The 21,006-nt window shown below is 36.3% G+C and overlaps 1 protein-coding gene across 1 annotated transcript in view; it reads right to left on the bottom strand.

The window, feature by feature from the left end:
- Positions 1-1,296: 1,296 nt before the first annotated feature.
- The window catches only part of PCDH7 (protocadherin 7), a 268,281-nt gene continuing 248,571 nt past the window's right edge, over positions 1,297-21,006 (bottom strand). The window contains 1 exon segment of the mRNA XM_018068133.3: positions 1,297-5,638. Within this exon segment, the coding sequence (XP_017923622.2) occupies positions 5,259-5,638 (380 nt within the window). The 3' untranslated portion in view covers positions 1,297-5,258.

Here is a 21,006-nt window from a genome sequence, read left to right as displayed (position 1 = left end):
TTCCTGTAATCACCTTCCTGGATGCAGTGGGTAAACAAGAAAAATGCAGATAAAAGTCAAAATAAACAAACATAAGGTCATGGCTTGCACACTACAACTAGTATAAAATAAACTTGAAAGCTTGATTGAAGTTACTCATTAAAATACTGCTACTGCTGAAAGAGATGGAGGGGTAGCTCATTCAAGTGCAATGTGGGAGATCCAGAGTCAGAATCCAGCGAACTGAATTCTCTCCACAGGCATGTAGATTCAGACCTCTGCTTATGGAAGGATCTTCCTTGACACATTCTTTAGAGAAGACTAGGAAATGTTAACTGAAAGCACAGTCAGAAATTTGCAGTGTAAAGTTTATATAAAAAAAGAAGTTCTGACCAGCTTGCATTCACAAAAATCAAAGCCTAATGTGCAACTAAGGTAAAAAGATAGAAATGGCACTTTCTGTGATGTTCACTGGGAAATTGTATGCAATCATTTGCAAGGTCTCTTTAGCAATACTGTATTTTGTATAAAACGAAGGCAGAGTAGTTTCAACTTTGGATCCCTCTCTCCATAAACACATTTTTCACATATTACAATTGATGCAAATCCCAACTTGATGGCTGGTTTGAGGACTGCTCTGTTAAAACAAGCAAAAATAAACAAAGAAAAAAAAACTCCTCCAGACATCTAAGGAACAAACTCTTTCTCCTTCCTAGATCTTCCTTCTTGGGGAGGATTTGTTCTTGATCTGCAGTTATGGATCTGCTGAGATGGATAATTTGATTCACAGCTAGAAATAACTGGAAAATTTTGTTTCACATTTTGCTTTGAAATATTGCATTAATTGTGTTGTTCTCCTCAGTATAGGTGCTTCACTGACATTTTAGGATCTGTCACTAATTCTAAACTTCTTGGAAAAATAACCACCTTTGCTGATAATAAGAAAATTGCTGTTCCATAATGGAAATCCCTGAGCTTTTACTTAGGACTTGTTGTTCCCCTTAATATGAAAGTTTTAAACACATTTTAAGAGAAAGTCCTTTTGAATAGTAATCAGAAACAACTACTATCGTTACAAGTACTGTATTTCTGCTATGAAAATAGATGCATGCTGTTTTGAGTGATAATAGCCTCTGTTGAATTTCACTTTGTAGAGAGGTAAAACCTCAGCTACATCTGCAGCTGAATATGTGGCCAGTTACTAAGGCAGTATCATCTTTGACATTCAAAATGCAGGTTAGATATTGAAACTAGCATGTGACTTAATCCAGTAAAAGTGGAATAGACTGTCAGAGAAAGTAAGCTGGCAAACAGGCAACCATTTGAACATGTTATATTTTAATTTGCAGAGACAAAAATGACAAGCAATTTATTTACATAAAACTGTACAAAAGCAAATTAAATTATGTAAATATTTCATAAATAGAGGTGGACTAGCGTTTAATACATTTTGCCATGTTTAGCATAGTTGCGTGCATAGTGACTCATAATAAACAATGATAAATTGTTCTCTGCTTCACTATCAACATCCAAGTTGCAGAACAATAGTCAATGATTAATATTACAAACAGATCGTACCACACTGAATGCAAGTGCTTTAAAATTTAGGAAAAAGTTGTCTGAAAGCATACCCCAGGTGAATGTTGTCTTCTTCCTAGTGTTTATGCTCATTCAGTCAGTAATACAACTTAATTGATGGACTTTAATTTCTATTGCTATTTCATCTGCTTTGTTCCTGATGAAAACACTGTATATTTATCATCAACGAAACAAAAGGAAAAATATTTAATTGTTCAACTTCCTTACAAGTGTTTGGTGATGGCTGGATTTATGGCAAGGTCTTTATCCATATTCCTTATTTTCCTGCTTGACAACTTCCTAGGGTAGCCTTTCAGCAATCGTTTCAATCCCATTTAAGTTCTTCCCCCACATAAAAATAATGTTTAACTTTTTTTTTCCTGAAACTCAGGCAGCAGGCCAGTCAGAAACCATATTGGATAAACATAGTGGGTCTGAGATCCAGAATGAGCATTAGATTTTAGACCAAAAGCTATTGAATTTTCTAATACGTATAAAGTTATATATTAACGCATCAATCTATAAAGGTGCCCTAATGTAAAATACATGCAAAGCTCATCTGAGTTTCCCATGGCAGGAAATAAAAAAGATGATTTCTATACTGTACAACCAAAATGTGATGATGGCTAAAAGCAATTAAAAAAATTTGTCAATTTTCCTGGCAACATGAATTGGTGACACCCTGCTAAATAACTATCATATAGACTGATCGTAGTTTTTCAGGCAGCAGAATTAAAAACAAATTAAAACCACCCCAAATCCCACACAAATAGTAATAAAAAAATCCTCAAGACCTACTTAAACCACAGGCTTGTGTTAATAATGCTTAAGACTGGTCCATTAACTGAGTTTGGCAAAAGGCTTTTTTTTAAATATATTATTTATAATTTCTCAGAAAATAAACACAGGTAAATATACAGGTTCAAAAAAGTTGGGAATAGCCCCTTATCCCTCAGTGTCCAAACCCAACTACCACTTTACCATATTAATAGGTATAAAAGGCACAGTTGCATATTTTGCATTCACCCTAATTATTTTTTATAGCTTTATTTGTTTATTTTTATACAAAAGCACTCTATTTATGGAGTGGCACCAGATTTAACCTATTTCAAATAAAGAGGAAATATACAAACACAAAATATATTTGTATGTCATGCCAGGTCAGAAGAGTAATCAGCATATTAATAGTGGCTAGTTCCACTAGAATTACTGTGAATACTTACAGTAGACAGAATTTTTTAAAAATTCTTTCACACGCATTTTAGATCTAAGGAGATGCACACAAGTAAATTATTTCATGACTGTCTTATGTGGTGCAAAAGGTGGTGAGTGACTGCTGATCCATTTAATCTGAAGGTCTACTATGACCTGTATTATTAGCCTTGTAGAAAAAGTGTCTAAGAATATATGGAACCCAGCTACCTAATTTATTTTCTTGTGTGTAATATTAAATAAAATTTTATTAAAGGAAATTTTGTTGAACATTTGTGTTATGCAATTGTGTATTCTGTTGAAACGTGCAAGAAAAATGTGTATACATTACATAAGCATTTTAGAAGCATTTTTAAACAGGTACTTACAGATTATACAAAGCAGTAACTGCTATACGCAGTCTCATAACAAAGTACTAGCTTGCATCTCTCCATATTACTTAAATAATTAAACATAAAAATGTTCAGTCATTATTAATCTTTGATTTTAATATTTTCTTTCTAAAATGTGCCCATTCATCATAACTGTTATACACAAACTAATGTTACTTGAAGAAAGTAAACTCAAGAGAGGAGAATGAAAAGGCCAATAATGGCACATCCCACTATATGGAGAAGTGAATTCAAAAGATAAGTGTGATGAGTTGTTTTGATTTACCAACCTCTATCTTAGGCTGTTTAAGGTTATTTCTATGCAATTCTTCAAAGCAAGAAACTACCCAAAGCTACACTGTGACTACAGTATACTAGAGAGCCATCTAGCCATGCCTTCACGCCAGGTTAAACAGCCAGGGATCTGAATGCTTTCCCCCTCCTTGAGCTGTCCTTGCTGTGTTGTTCGATTGTCGTTTTCATCTGAATGTCTGAGCTCAGTCTGCCATTATTTCTACAGCATCAAGTACAAAGCAATTGTTCATCGTTCTGCATGTTTTGTTGCTTTTATTGCACAAAAACCTGTTTCATTTCCTCTTCCTTTCAAGAATCACTCATCATGAGAATTGTTACAGCTTTTGCATATCACAGTAGCTTGGACTCCTTTTGACTCATCTTGACCTGCTAGGTGAGTACCATACCACTGTTTATCAGACCAATTTCTCCTTATGCTAAATGTTCTGAGTCTTGACATCATTTAGTATTGCACTTCTCTTGGTTTTAATGCACTTGGTTTCAAGAAAGCTTTCATATATCTTTGACATATTTGAAGCAATTGGTAATCTGCAACACTGATGACCAAAGACTTAGCAACCACTCCTCGCAATCTGAAAAGAAGCTTTTGCATTCAACATGTAACATCCTCTTGTTAGTGCACTATCCCATTGTCCACCTTTTCCCTCCCATCAAGCATTCTTATTAACACAGCCTTCTATTACTACTATTATTTTTTAATTTTGATCTTAAAAACTCCCTGGCATATGCAGCATATCATATGCAGCTTCCGCTGCAACATATCACATCATTACAAAAAAAACCACACACCTATTCCTTTGGGCATTCAACTGAACCACATTGGAAAAAAAAACTTGTCATCTGGGCTTGTGAACTGTGCTGCTGTGCAAAATGTAACAGAAGGTGTGTTATGAGTACGTGTTTATTTGTGAATACATTAATTTTCTAAGCCAAGCCCCAATACTTAGCAGTTCCCCTGATCCATTGTGTGATCTTTGGCCTTTTTGTTATTACAGTCTTCCCACCTAGATGTTAGTCTTGCCCAAAATAATGATTTCAACAGTTTATCATTACTATCCTATGGTACATGTGTTAGTAATTGTGTTTACATTGAAGTAATTGTTACAGAGAATGAGAGAGAAGGAGAGAAAGAGACACAGCAAGACACGTTTGTTTGATGGATAAAACAGAACCAGAGTCCATGAATCACAGGAAAGAATGCCATGTTTTTGACTGCAGTCTCAGGCTGAACATATTTCTGTTGCTTCCAGCCTCAGATGAGAGGTGAGAATATTAAAGCTGTGGTCTTCACAAAGTGCCTATTAATGATTATTCCTTTATATTTATCTCTATATCTGTATGGTTTCTGAAGGATTGTCCCTGGTGGGGATCAGCAATATTCAGATGATATGTTTTGAGTACATTTTCCCTGACATGTTATCCTCAACAAGCCAGATGACAAACAAACAAAATGAGTGGCTTAACTCATGCTTCTGCAGAGGGGAAACAACAGTGTGTTGTGTTCTTTTTAATCAAGCTCGCTACTATGGGAGGAATTTGCAACCATAGATTTAGGAAAAATAAAAATCAGCAGAAGGGGGAATTAGACATGCAAGTAACAACGTTTTCTACATTGTACAGTATAGTCAGGCAGACAGTATAATTACATGCCTGCTATGGAGGCAGAAGTGGCAGGCAGATCTTTTGTCTCTTTGGTGGCCCCCTCTTTTTTGTTTATTTTTTTTCTTAAAATTGTTGCGATTTTAAGACTTTTTCCCCATTTCTTTCTTATAATATGAAAGAACTTTGTTGCTGCTTTTTAGCCTACAGGTAAACTTCTCTTCTAGTTAGAGTATTGACAGGAGATGGCTTGTATTCCCCTGTCTGTGTAAGGGGGATATCCTCTGGATTGCCTTCTTCATTTTTGCTGAAACTAGCCGCGCTGAAGGTCTCATAGGATGAGGTCAACTTTTTGTTAAGGAGGTTTCTGTTGCGATCACCCATGAGGGAGGCTTCCCCATTGGCCAGCTTTTCCTGACTGCCCCGTTCATCAACAGGCATGAAAGTAGAGAGTTTTGGCTGGCTCTTCTGCTTTCTCTCCGGAGAAGTGCGGACCGGCATCCAGCAGGAGTCCGAGTGGCCGTACTCATCACACTCTCGGGTACACTTCCCTGTCAGAGCTACATCTGGTAGAGGCCGTGAATCTGAAAATAAAAGAGAGTTGTCTTTACAAATTAATATTACAATTATTTCAATTGAAACTGAGAATCCTTAAATTCACAAAAGGTATTTTTAAAGGTCTTTGCAGGAATGCTGTAGTAAGTTCCTCAGTAATAATTTTTTCACATTGCATGTGCCCACAGGCAAGAAGCAGATCTGTACAGTTATCCTCTACATCAATAATTGAAAAAAAGACTATCAATCCATTTCCTGTGCTTCTAAATCTGCTCCAGAAGCATTCGGTATTAGGTATTGAATGAATTTTGATGTTTGAAAGAGTCAAGTGAGGATTTGTTTCCACACTGCCAGTTTTCTTGAAATTATTAAAAATACCTTTCTTTGAATTTCTTGTAGAGAATGCTTTGAATTTATGTGAAAGGATCCTAAGACCCTGAATCCTGCAAATACTTATGAGCATACTTAATGCAGTGCAAGTGAGCAGACCTCTTAGTGACAACAGAACTCAATTTGCACATAATGTAAACCTCTGCTTGTATTTATGAGGATTGGACATTTGTTGTTAGTCCACAATATTATATGAGTTGTACAATCAGTAATTGCGGGAGCATACAAAACCTCTGCTATGGCTTATGATCTTAATAAAAAATGTACAGATAAAGCTGTTCTGTGGTGTGTGTATGTGGATATGTATGTTGGGGGACAGGCAGAATCTGAGTGCTGCCTAAAGAGAAACACTAAAATTTTTTATGTTACTTGCTATGTTAGAAGGTGTCCTCTTCCAGGTCACCATGTCTAAGTTTTCTGGCTACTGTGCTTGTAAGAGCTGTCACTGAAAACCAGCGAAGTTCAGCGGCCTGCAGGATTGACTCCTACCTTTTGGAAACATAGGAGGTTTTTAATATTTGTATTTCGATACTTGCATTACAACTGAATTTAAAAGCTACCTTAACTATTTTAAGGATTCTGAAACCTTGCTTTTATTCAGTTGTACTGTACTTTATGGTCTGCAAGGAATAACTGAAGCTGCTTAAAAAGTAACAACATGATCTTCAAACAAAGTTGACAAAGAACATAAATCAATAAATCTTCTTCAGTGTGTTTGATATGACTTTCATATGATATGATATACTTGATGAAACATTTAGGTTTGTTTTATAAAAAATTGATTATCTTGAAAGAGAGCAAAGAACTTCCACATGGAAACACAGTCAGTTACTTCATATGGACTGTGACATCTTTCTGCCTTCCCACCCAGATTCATCTGAACAATAATTTTTTCCAGTAATAACACATGCCTTATCAAATGTCTTTCAAAGGCCTATTCAGTCTTCATTTTCCTTACTTCTATTTTGCCTATTTTTCTTTGATTTTGGCTGCCAGATGACCTTCTCAAACAGTGACAATTCAAACTGTGAATTTTTTATAAATTGACAAAATAGACCACTGATGAAGTTAAAAAAAAATATAAAACCAACCAACCAAACAAAAAAAACCCTCCAGCCAAAAATCCTTTTCTTCTTCCAGAATAAAATATTTTAATGTAAAATATTTACAACAGGTGCTTGTAGAGAAAACATACTTCATTTCAACATCTGTGGATTTAATCCTGATAGAATTGCAAAAGCTCTTTTAAATCAGATTTATATTCATCCTGTCCCAATTTTTTCATGCATTTAAACATTAATTTAATTAGTAATTTTTTGCAGTATTGTAAAGAATATGCATATTATTTGCTATTGACAGATGTCAACATTTTATAGAATCTACTGTTTGTATTCTGAATACAGTATAATATTTCATATGTCAATATGTCACTGATTTTAATGAAGAAACACCACTGGTGTCTAGATAACTGAGTAACACTTTAGCTGAGATGTGTAAGGCTGGGAGGAGGGAACTGAGTGATTTTTAATTTTTTACAATTTTTTTCCCCCAATTGTACTTTTTAAGGTTTTTGCACTTAGACTCACCCACTTTTTTTTTTTTTTTTCTGATGAAGAATGCAAAGACTATGGACAATTATCAGCATATCAGTTTTCAGATGACTGTGTTCTGGAGACATACACAGAAGAGGGTGACGGTATCAAGAAAATCCTCTAATTATCAGCTAAATCAGTATTATTCTGGCACTCCCTAAAGGTAAGAAGCATAATTAATTGTTCAGCTGCCCCTAATGTGCTTTGATTTTTAAACAGGATTTTGCATATTTTTACAACAGGGCCAATCCCTTTAAGTTCCCATAAACTCTTCAAACAGCACCTTATTTCCAAACAATGGCCACTAAACATTATGCTTGCTACAAGTATTTCAATTATTACTCTGCAGAATATTATCAAATGCTTATCTAGACAATATGTCTGACCTTTATTTAAGACATAGGAGCATGTGTTTATTGAAAAGGGTTTCTTTTGTTGTTGTTTGGGTTTGGGTTTGGGTTCTGGTGGTTTTTTTCAGATTGAAAGAATTAATATCTCATTACATCTGATGGTTTCTTCTTAGCTTAAACAAATCTTGAGACAGCACTACATGCGTTCATAAAAATACTTTCTTTGATAGTGGTCCTTGAATCATGCACTTCAAAATGTACCATTTTTCATTGTAGTGCTTCCCCTACTCACTTCTGAACAAATGCTTAATACAAATTCCTTATTGTAAAGCATGATGACTTACTGTACAATTCAGCCTTATAGTGCTGTTCTATGAAGCAATAACCTCCAAGTCAGTGTGTGGCTGAGTCACCTTGTTGCGTTATGTGATAAACTTCATTCTCACACCCACAGAAGAGACCAAAGAGACACAGAAGGGATAAAACAAGCCAAAATAACACCCTGAGAGGCTACCCCCAGGTCCATCATAGGACCATCAGCCCCTCAAAGGTCCATCTGCTCAGGCCAGAGGAACACAGGGGTGTATAGCGGCAGATAGGAACTCAAAATAAGGACTCGGGATGAACAATCATCTTTCTGTCTAATGTGGATTGCTCTCTAGGTACGTAGAACATGTTATAGGACATAGGGGGAAAAGAGTTTGGGATAGCACAGGATGTTTAAGGGAGAATCCAAAGGGAAGACAAGTGAGGGTTTTAGGACATTTGTGAAGGAACAAGAGTGGGAAAATAGAGACATGAGTGGATAAAAGGGCCAGTCACGTAAATAGTTTACTGGCTAATAAGATTTCCGGTCATGTTCTGTGTCTGATGAGCACCACCTATCCTGTCTTCCAACTAAATTCCTTTCTAACTCTTTCCTGGGTTATGGGCTGCATATGAGTGTATACACATGGGCTTGTCCACTCTCACTAAAGGACTTCCATCCTGTGCAGCCAGAGAAGAGGACAGAATGAGGACAGTGGTACTGTCTGTGTTCGTGTGAGTTCTCTGAGTGTCTGTGATCTGTATGGACAACTGTGTACATGTTCGGTGTATGTGTGTGCTCTGTGTATGCGTCTACTGGGAATAAATCTTCAGCTTTGCTACTGGTTGGACCCAGGGACATGGAGCAGTGGCAGCAGCTTTACCTCCCTCAGGCTGTCAGATCTGGTGTCATATATTTTTCTCTAAAACACCCTTCAAATAATGTTTGGCCCTTACAGTTAATGTAGCCTTCTACTCCATTGCTTTCTTGCATCTGTTCTAAGAGCTTGGATCAGTAGAGCATCTAAGCACTGATTAATCTAACACAGTGTTAAACATGTTGCATTTGAATTGCTCTTCTCTTAAAAGATGGACATAACTTCAGCATTTGGGGTGGCAGGGAAGGGGAAGGAGGGAATATTTTGTGTGTGCATTATATCAGAAGATGGGTAAAACATCCAGTGATGTCAGGACTAAACAATTACCTGTACCCAAACTAGCCAGTTAAGGAAAAATTGTGTGCTTTTATACATTCAGGTTGATAGGACTCCCTGAAACAACATCTCAGCCTTGGCCATATTGATCACCATAACTGGTCTACTCTGGCCTCCAATTGGGAGGTCTGGAGACATACCATCTATAACGCTGCTGTTTCCTTTGAGAATGCACGCAGGATCACTCTCGAGGAGAAAAGGTAACGCAGAAAGAACCGTGTCTTGCAGAATACACCATCTAAAGAGTCTTTCTGCTGTGCCTTTTGCAATCAGATATGTCTATCTCATATTGGCCTCATTAGCCACCAGCGTGCTTGTAACAAACATGGGTAGAGCCTTCCTAAATCTTCGTTCGCGAAGCTCAGCCATGATGATATTATACACTCCAGTAGATAACAGAGATTTAACCTCAATTTTGGATAAACTGCCACACCCCTTTAGCTACAAAGTGATTAACTATATTTTTGCTAATTCACTGAACAGATCAACCCTCTTTTGCAAAGTAGTGACTTTATGTTCCTCATTTTAAATGATCTAGCCCATGAAGTTTTGAACAATCCCTGAATTTGAAAATAAAAAAATAAAATTACCCTTGTGCTCTAGAATAATTTACATTCAAGCATAACTATCTCCAAGTGTTTCTCAGCTTAAAAGCTAAACACTTTAGTAGTGATCCCGCTGCTAGCTGATAAGCCTAATGGAATACAACACAGGAAAGAATTTGTCAGCACAATTGGCAAATCATCAAGGAATAGTAAAACAGATTTCTACTACAGTTACATATCTGGAAAACAAATCAAATAAGTTCTTAAAATGCCACTTATTAACAAAAAAAAATCATCACAATGCTAATTAGTGAGAAAGATGTATGATATTTCTTGTTATACAGAAATTTGTAGATGTGGGATTAGGTTCTAACAGTTTATACATAGACTAGTCAAATTCAAGACTTTATCTGCACAAAAAATCATCAGAGATACAATGAAAGATGTCATCTTAGTTATTTTCAAACATATCTTCTTGTAGTATCTCTAGATCAGAAGCAGGTATTGCTTGACTATTTACAAAGCCATTGTAAACCCCCTCCCTAAAATGCAGATATTTTAAAAAGTTTTTAGGTAAACACGTAAATGGAGACTTCAAAAACGAGTATTTTAAAGCAGATTTAACCTACCACTGCTCAGACTTCTGCTATGAAAATACTGGAGTACACTAATTTACGGGGTCTCACAATCTACTTTTTCACTGTACCTGATATAAGCTTCCACACAAATTTTAAAAAGTTAGCTGATAAAAGTTCATATTTTTTGAAACAGTAGAAACGATTCATCCAAGAAATCTTTAAACATTTATGGCTAATTTCCGAGACATTGATTTGTTTTATATTTTCCATAAAACTTTGTACAAAAGTATGCAAATGAATGGAGATTATGCTCATGTTTCTGTAATTTTAGCTGACTGTTGCTTTAGGGCTAGTAGGATTGCTTATCATCAAAAAAGGAAGGCACCTACCACTGTAGTGTGGAGAGGGGAAAGATGATAGTCTATATCCAGTTTAATGTCAAAGAAACCAACAGCTCACATATTCCACTCAAGCAGTTTTCCACTATTTTCTCTCCTCTGATTCCTTATCAAAGAAGTTTAATATATTTCATCAAGTACAGAGCAAGTATTACAAACTCAGTAGTCAACAAGTGCACGTGGGGGTTGAAGCTAGATGATCTTTAAGGTCCCTTTCAACCCTAACCATTTTATGATTCTACATGTTACAAGTTATGGGCTCTTCTGTACACACATATTGCAGAAATATAGTCAAGAATGCACACTCACTCTGGCTCCACTTTGTACATTTTTCAGCAACCATTCTTGCACAATATATTTTATAGAAACCCAGCATTATCATCTAGTCATGACATGGTCCTGGCACTTTTTTTGAGAAAAATACAAGGAACTTTTCACTTTCTTATCTTTTGTAAACCACACACAAATACTGTGGTAATAATACACTTTAGATAAGTTGGCAAAAATTCTGTTCCACTTATCCCTGGAGATGGAAAACCTTCCAAAGCAATATTGACACCCTATCTAGACACAATAACTTGAACATTCCAAGAAAATACTCCTAGCTGCAGACCCTTTTCTTGGAGGAGTACAAGACCACAGTAGCCATATAGTACTACAGCAGTGGAACAGTACTTCTGTAAACCATAAAGCCGGTCCACAGGATCTGAGGAGTCATTGGCAGATGAGATCTAAATAATATTTATGACAAATCAATTACTACATACTTTTTCCATTGATAGACCCATACCATAATATCCCTGTATGGTTCCATTTATTTAGAACCTGTAAAACCTGCATGTGCAGCAGTTCCAGACTACTGTGAGAAAAGAAAAAGTAATAGGAGTGGTCATATAGTAATGAAAGAGACTGTGATTTCGATGAGCCACTTATCATCCCATCTTTGCCTGAACCCTTTACACTAATATGCTATATTCAGAGGACCATCCAAAATTCAAGTGAAACACCATTAAGACTATGTGATTAAACAGGAGTCCATTTACATAGCTTTTACATTAAAAGGTTTTCTGTTTTACAAGCTGTGAGGTCAGGGACACGGTAAGGCTCTTAAAGCACAACAAGTATTGACTACATGATCAGAAAACGAAAATCCAGAAAACTGCTGGGAGGGTACATATTGTCAAAAATCACTGTTTAAGAGGGGAAAAAGAAAGCTACACTAAAGTAAAACACAGCCAGAGCAGTATTGTTGTTGAAATTCCTGCCTCCTAGTTGCAAAAATTCAGGAACTGCACCCCAGTTCGTGCTGAGGTATATTCTGACATGCCAAGACACTATTAAAATACTTAAACATGTTTGAAGGCATCAGCAATTTCTTTCTCTGCACCTTAGGCTAAATGCAGTTAAACAGCAATTGAACATATCTCAAGAAGCATTTAGTGCCCCAAGGCTTGGACTGCTGTCATTCTGAATGTGGCATTATTGTGTACTGCAGAGATAGTGCATGCCATCTCTAAAACAGTCCTACTGAATAAAGTCAAACACAAATCCACTACTTGAGATATGCCAACTGCACTGAAGTAATGAATATATTAATTGCTTTTGGACTAGAATAGTTTCATGTATATCATGCCCAATTCTTAAATTCTTTTCAGTGCTTAAGAAAGTACTTGAGAATACATAAAGGTTTATATGTACATTGATGGAATGATTAATAGTGTGAGACAAGGTATGACAGAATAATATAAAATAATGATTTCTGAAACTTAGTATTCTTTTCTTCTGCAAAGAAAAAGGAATACAGAATAAAAGTGAGATTTTTTAACACTCTACTTGAAAACTGGTGAAATAAAAGTCTCTCTTAAAACAATCCCTAAAACCAGCCAAACTCACTGCTGTATCATGTCAGAAGTCAAAATACTTAGCAATTTCAAGACACCAGACTGAAATTTTCAAAACAAACATGAGTTGCTAGATAAAACAAACAAATAAAGCAATACTATAGGAAAATAGAAACAGTTAACTGATTCTTTAACTTTTATAAAAAGTTCATGATAGATGAATGAAAGTGAATTAGTGAGAAGAGCAAGCAGCTACGGGAAAAAGCAACATTGTTCATGTACCTAAAAGGAAAGTAAAAAAAAAAAAGAGTGAAAGCAATCTGTTTTGTGTGCCCATAGTGGAAAGGAGCAAAAGTAATGGCTTGATTGCAACAAGAACAAATCAGTTCAGAAATCAGAAAAAAACTTTGGGGATAAATGTAGTAGTGATAGACGGTACAGAGTCTGGAATGAGTTTTATGAATGTCTAGAAAAAAGTTCCCCAAGGATAACATAAATGTAGCTAATGATACCTTGGGAAACAGAGGATGCACTAAATGACCTCTAAAGTTTCCCTTCAGCTCTGCAATTCTGTTAATGTGATTGCTTAGCGCTCATGTACTTTGGCTTCAATCCAATTAACTGTTTCTGGGTTAAGATTCTTAACTTATTCAGTAATAAATCAACCTTAGAAGGTGGGCTTCAGTTCAACTAAAAATCCACTTTAGAATCCTCCTTAAAATTTTACAGTAATAAAACTACTAACCAAAAAATAGTTGGACCATTTAAGACAGGTGTTAATCAGAGGAATAAAGAAACATAAAGACTGTAAAGAATGTAACTCATTCTCAAGTTCCAACATGATAACTTAATATTTATAAAATCTTCTTGCCTGAGACTATTCATCCCATTCTACAGTGTTGTCACAAAGTTAAAGATTTAATATTACTTCTACCTGTAGTGGTGCAAAACATATCATGCCTCTGAAGTCCTTTAAATCTGAAACTGTTGTAAGAAGAAAAATTTCAAGTGTTTATTTTACTTCTTATATGACATTTTGGTTTTGTTTACCCTTGAATAATATACGCCTCTTCTTTAGGGAGGAACAGAGTCAAATAAGAGAATGACTGTATAAGATTTTGATGAGGGTTTTTTTGTTTATTAAACAGACTACACGTGACTAGATAGATATTTAACATGACTCAGTCATGTAGCAAAAAAAATATTACCTAAGCAATAATATTCCTGGCTTAGATTCCAGTTATTTCTATTACAAATGCCTTCAGGCAAGTTAAGGTAAAATATTCTTCAACTAAGAATTATTCCCCTAATTATGGAATAACTTGAAAAAAAAATTTCTTACCTAAATTAGTGATTGTACCAGCTCAGTAATATTGCATCTGTGTTCTTCAAGGAATCATCAGTATTTCACAACTAACTTAAAGACTGTTTATATTAAAAACAGATCTATGGCTGCTTTTTTTTCCTCCTTTTTATTTTTTTCTTTATTTTTTTTTACTAAAATAAAGACCCTAGTTGTACTCTTCTGGATTGAAATCATGTTGATCTGTTGGTTATCAGTGGGGAACAATAATATAAGTGGCATATAATGTTATGTTTAAGTGAAATCAAATTCAACAGACTTAATTCAAGACAAATATTAATTTTAACCCCTGATTACATTGTAAAACAAAGGGAAGCTGTGCTGGTTTAAAAGTAAACCAGCAGGAGAAATAAACCCAAATCAAAAAGAGATTATAAATCAGAGTTACAATTTAAAAGAAATAATACAATAAATACAATTATATGGACAAACAATTGGTTTTAACTCACAAAAACCAGGTGTATAACCCAGCACCCTGGGACACAAACAGAATGGTGTTTGTTGGCCCCCGTGCTGAGCCCCATATGGTCCCCCTGAGTCCAATGTAAAAGGAGAGGTAAAACCTTTTGGTCAGAGTGCTGGTCACAGTCTGATCAAGGTTCTGGTCCTTCTCTCGACCCAACAAGTGGGCCCCAAGATTATATACACTCAGGTTGGAGTGGGAATGCCCAGTACCTCCCTCAGGGCAGGGAGTTCCACAGTGGGTGATTGTGAGTTGTGAGATATTTTTGGAATCCTTGGTGGCCCATTAGCAGACATGACCCCTCAGGCTGGGTGTGCAGGTGCTAATGACTCCCTGGAGGGGAGTTATCACACCTGAGTCATTGGTGTGAGGAAAGGAACATCCTTCTATCTCACAGGCTTCCCAAAACCAAGCCTATAGCCTGAGGGGCCAGGTGCACTCTGGGCAGCTGCTGAAAATGGTCTATTGTTATCAGTTCCTGGGAAATGACATAGAGGATGTAGAATAGACAGTTTGGTTTACCACCACAGCCACACAGTGATGAACTGGTTCTGACTGCTCTAACTAGGACAGAAGCCCATTAGAAACATAAAGTTTTCTCTTGTTTAAGTTGTATTTATCCTATCATTCAGACTGTATTATTTCATTTTTGTTCACAAGACCAATTGCATGTATATAATGAGAACTAAGAAGTATCAGCTTATGTGATACCAGTGGTACCATACTAAATACATCATGCTGAACCTAAATTCCCTAGATTTTAATTTTCCAGATTTAAATGTAATTGCTGCAAGACTTCTTGTAATCCTGTTAAATCCTTTGATAGCCTGATTTACTTCTATCACTGAAATGGCAACATATCCTTCAGAAAAGCAGGACTTACTATGGCTTCCTGAAGTAGCACAGACATTAAGATGTAGGAAACATTTAAGCTGTTTAATTGTTCTGCCAATCTAATGTTAAGGTATTAATCTGTCACTGTGTCAAATTACATACCTTTATTTTTCCAGTAAAATGTGTCAGTGCTTAACAAACTCTGAGCTGAAACAATTCATTGAGCAATTAGGATGTCAGCTCTCCTAAAGATGACTTAAGAAAATCTGAATCAAGGCTCAAAATTCAACATAATTTTCTTGGTACTCCTACCAAAGTGATGGGACTGTAGAAGCTATAAGAGAATAGGGTAGCTAGCAGCCATTATTAGATCATGTCAGCTGTGCCGCCTTTTTATTTTATTTCTTGACGATAAGGATTTAATAATGTATTTTCAACTCAGAAATGGACACCAGGTAGGAAGATTAGTGCTCTTGCCACAAAAGATAAAAACAACATGAGTTCCAATCTATGCCCATCCCATTCACAAGACAACTTATTTTTGGAGATACTCCAAGTAACGTATTCTAAGGGATATTAATGATTGCAGCATTGCTTTTACTGAGAAACTAAAAACACAATCCCAAAAGATGTCCAGTGTCAGTACACAGATCCCTCGTAATGGAAAGAGGAGGGGCAGCCACTAATCTCTTCTCTGTGGTGACCAGCCTGGAACATGCTCCCCAGGGAAGTGGTCACAGCACCAAGCCTGACAGAGTTCAAGAAGCATTTGGATGATCCTCTCAGGCACATGGTGTGAGTCTTGGGGATGGTCCTGTGAAGGGCTAAGGGCTAGATTAGATGATCCCTGTGAGTCCCTTCCAACTCAGCATATTCAGTGATTCTGTCATTCCATCATTATCTCCCATGGATATCTCACAAATCTCTCCAAGGATATCCAGAATACATAATGAAAGTTGAATACATAGAAAAAGTCAGTGACTTGACAGAGTTGCAAGATCTTTTGTAAGACAGATATTTGTTGAAGTGATATAAAAATGCATTATATATGACTAACGTTTAGGTTCAAATGGTGACTGAAAAGATAACCCCTCCTGTATACACATGGTCACTTAATTGTAATGGCAGGGAAAAAAACCAAGAAACAAACAGAAAAACTGAATCATTTGTGATTATCGACAAGAAGTCAATAAAGTTCTGGTTGAATGCTTCTGTTTAAGAATTCTGTTTAAGAATTGGCTTTAAGGGAGAATACTGATTTCTTTCATTCAGTAAAGAAATATCTTTTAGTGACTTACTTTTACTTACAGAATTACTCTGCCACATGAGACAGTAACTTGAACTGGTTATGTTGATAGTACCACTGCATTCCTGAAAATGAAATGCTTCATATAGTTCTACTTTTCACAGCAACACATCGCTGGATCTTATTTTATTCCTGCATATATAGAATGAAATATTATAAAATAACACATATTAAATAGTCGTATTGCTTTCATAAAAAGGGAATTATTTGTGTTTCCAAGAGGTTTTCTCTGTCACTCATGTAATGTTTATTTTATTACAAGTCATAAACTCTCAAAGGTTAAATTTGAACAAAAAGTATAAAATGTGCTCGAGTTCTGGCAATTTATATTATGCTATTTTCAAGTGGGGGGAAGAAGAAAGTTCTCCATGCTCTGCATGCAAATGATCACCTAAATAATGTAGATCTAAGCATGAAGCAGAAACAAATAACTTGTGACTACTTGTCTCTTTAGTAGCTGTCAAGAGAAAGTTGTGTTGTAAGAAGAAATATAGCAGTCATTTAATGTTTTATGTCACTTGAAGGGAACCTTATCCCACAAAATGGGAAAAAAAATATTCACTTATATGTTCATGTCATACTTGTTTCTCTCACAAATACTTATATAAATTTGTAATTTTACTTAATAATATTAGCAAGATCTGGGATACAGAACCAAATTTAATTCGATGTAGTGAATTGAAAAGTACAAAGCATACATTTTCATGCCTTTAACAGAAGTTCTACATAACACAAGACTGAAATGAATATTAAAAATAGAAATAAAAAACATTATTGTATTAATGCACATTTTTCCTGTATAAGTATACTTCATAAGAAATGGGTTACATTTTATAAAATGTAGTGCTCATTCTCATTAATCATGAAGAATAACAGAAGTATAAAATCAGACAACTCTGCAGTAAATGATAATACTTTTCACTTGGAAAGGAAATGATTCACTGATTAAGTAGTTACAGAATCTTATTCTATGTCAGTGGCATGGACCACTGTCATACCAGTGTCTAGAACTATTATTTTAGGACCTTCAGCTTTTCCTAAGACAAAGTAAAATCTACCTTGGAATTATAGAATTCCAACTCCTGTTCCTTCACAGGACAGCCCCAAGAATCACACCATGTGCCTGAGAGTGTTGACCAAACATTTCTTGAGCTCAGAGGCTTGGTGGCATGACAACTTCTCTGGGGGGTCTGTTCCAGTGCCTAAGCACTCTCTGGGTGAAGAACCTTTTCCTAAAATCCAACCTAAACTTCACCGACACACCTTCATGCCATTGCCTGGGGTTCTGTCACTGATCACCAGAGAGAAGAGATCATTTCCTGCCCCTCTGCTTTCCCTTGTGAGGAAGCTGTGGACTGCAATGAGGTTTCCTCTCAGTCTCCTCTTCTCTAAGGTGAGCAAGCCAAGTGACCTCAGCTGCAACTTGAATGGCTTCTTCACCATCTAGACCTCCGGATCCTTCACCATCTTTGCTAGCCTCCTCTGGACACTCTCTAATGGCTTAATATCTTTCTTATACTGCAGTGCCCAAAACTGCACACAATATTCAAGGTGAGACTGCACCAGTGCAGAGCAGAAAGGGACACCTTGACCAGCTGGTGATGCTTTGCCTGATGCCCCCCAGGATATGATTGGCCCTCCTGGCTGCCAGGGCACTGCTGACTCATATTCAACTTGCTGTCAATGAGGACCCCTTGGTCCCTTTCTGTGGCACTGCTTTCCAGCATCTCATTCTCCAGTTTGTACAAACATCTGGGGTTGCCCCATCCCAGGTGCAGAATCCAGCACTTCCTCTTGTTGCAGTTCATATAGTTGGTGATTGCTGTCCTCTAATTTGCTAAGGGCTCTCTGCAGGGCCTCTCTGACTTTAAGGGAGTTGACAGGTCCTCCCTGTCATGTATGCAAACATACTTATCATACCTCTGAGTCTTACATCCAAGTCATTTATGAAGATATTGAAGAGCATTGGGCCTAAGACGAAGCCCTGTGGAACCCCACTAGTGACAGGTCAGCAGTCTGATGTTACTCCATTCACTATTACCCTCTGTGCTTGACTTGTGAGCCAGTTGCTCACCCACCACATGATGATGGTCCAGCTGTGTGCTGGATATTTTGTCCAGAGGGTCTTGACAGTATCGAAAGTTTTACTGAAATGCAGAAAGATTATATTAAGTGACTTCCACAGATCAGCTAGGTGGGTAACATTGTTGTTAAAGGAAATTAAGTTTGACAAGCAGGACTTTCCTCTCATGAAGACATGCTGGCTGTGACCAATGGCTGCCTTGTCCATCAGGTGTTTTTCAATACTTCACACAATTAATTCATCTAAGTTCACTTATAACTAATCACTTATAACTTCTGTTATAAGTACTGATGGTTTCGCATGGAGATTATGCAGGGGAGAGGGTGTGTTGGGCATTTGTGTTTTGTTTTTTTTTTTTACAGCTGATGTCATTTTTATAGTAAGTTATGAGGAAAAGTCTTCACACCTCAAAAAATGGAGAGACAAATATAGAAAGATAATAAATCTCTCAGTGTGATTTATGTCCTGCTCAAAGGGATTTTTTTAATTAATTTTTTTTATTGATTTTTTTCAGCTGTGTCTGCAGATTACAGCTAGTGAATTAACTGCAAACATCAGCTCGGAATTGTTCCATACTTATGACAGATTCATCTGGGTTATGGTCCATTAGTAATTAAGTATTAAGCAGAGAGCTAATTCCCCTTGTGCACATACAGTCGATAGACTGTAATCCTACACATGAATCATAGGGATGTTATACAAAAAGAGGTTAGAATATCAGTATTTATCTCACTGTAGAATGGAAAAGCGTAATGATAATTTTTTAATACTAGTGGAAAGTATAGAAGAAGTTTGAATGAAACAGAGGGAAAAAAAATAATCAAGTGTTACTTGCAAAATCTAACACTGTCAGAAATAGTAGTCTCAATCCTTCTTGTGAGAGGTGGAATCTATAGGAGCCAGTCCTGTTTATCATAGTTTTTGACCCCTGCCTTTGACCCTAAATATCCTACAGTGTTTCATTCACTCAACAGTTATAGGTGGTAGAGTTTTTACTTTACAAATAGAACTGTGTCCTGATGAAAGTTAAAGGCAAGACTGGACTTGACCAGAGGTATCTAAGCATATTAGTCAGAAGTTCTCTCTCATCCCTATGATGAAGATACCGGGGTTTTGGTTGACCAGCTACTCTGTAACATTTTCCTCACATTTCCGAAACCATTTAGTTGAGTTGAGCATACCCCTTTACAGATGTCTTGAGATATTCCTCTAAAATATGTGAAATATTTCCTAGCCTCAAAGTCAAAATGGAGTAATCTTTGTCAGAAGTAACTACAGTAGAAGTACTTTTTTAATGAGTCAATTCTCTTGGTCTAAGAATGTTTAATATTGCTTTTTGTATCTTTTTGTGTTTTGCAGCACAATATTAAATATTAGCCAGAATACTTTTGCTTAACTTGGTTGCCAAAGCATATACCCAATATTAGTTGCAGTGGTCATAATCACCTAGTGGCTGTTGGACTGTTTTGAAAAGCTGAAGAAGACCTGAAAATACAGTGGTTAAGGGATCAAATATAGGAGTTGGACAGAACACAAAGTTAAAGATTAAAACAAGCTTATCAGACAGAAGAATACAAAATCTGCAGATTTTATCTGACTTGAAAGACAACTATTGTTAAAGTGAATAGAGTAATTTGGTATTTTGGCAATTATGATTTCAGACAAATTTTTAATAAACTTTTTTTTTTTTTTTTTTAATTAGGTAGTTATTGCCCACTATTGCCCCCATGACACATCATGGCTAGGCCATATGGTGCATACTTTGTACAGGTATTTTCCTTTCAGGCCATTCTGAATATGGTTTCCTGAAAGAAAAATACTCAGTAGAAAATTGTTCTCTTTGCAGTGTTTTAGTCTCTGGCTCCTTTCTGAGAGCATAATAGAGATGTCATTTGGGATTGTGGTTCTTGTGAAAGAACTGTGCACTGGAGTATAACTAACTTATTCATATAATAGATTTCCTATTGGCTGGTACAATTGGTTTCTACTTGGGTCTACTCTGAAGCTACAACTTCAGGCAAAAAAAAATTGTGTGCTGAAAAATCAGTAACCTGAGCCACATCAATTGTCAAATAACGGAATTATTCCAGAATTGTTGAAAGAGAATGGTAGAGCTTTACCAGAGCTGAATGAA

Source organism: Manacus vitellinus, unplaced genomic scaffold (genome assembly GCF_001715985.3).
Source record: "Manacus vitellinus isolate BGI_N305 unplaced genomic scaffold, ASM171598v3 scaffold_0_pilon, whole genome shotgun sequence".
NCBI lineage: Eukaryota > Metazoa > Chordata > Aves > Passeriformes > Pipridae > Manacus > Manacus vitellinus.
Note: the sequence above shows the minus strand (reverse complement) of the source record. Positions and strands in the feature narration are given on the sequence as shown.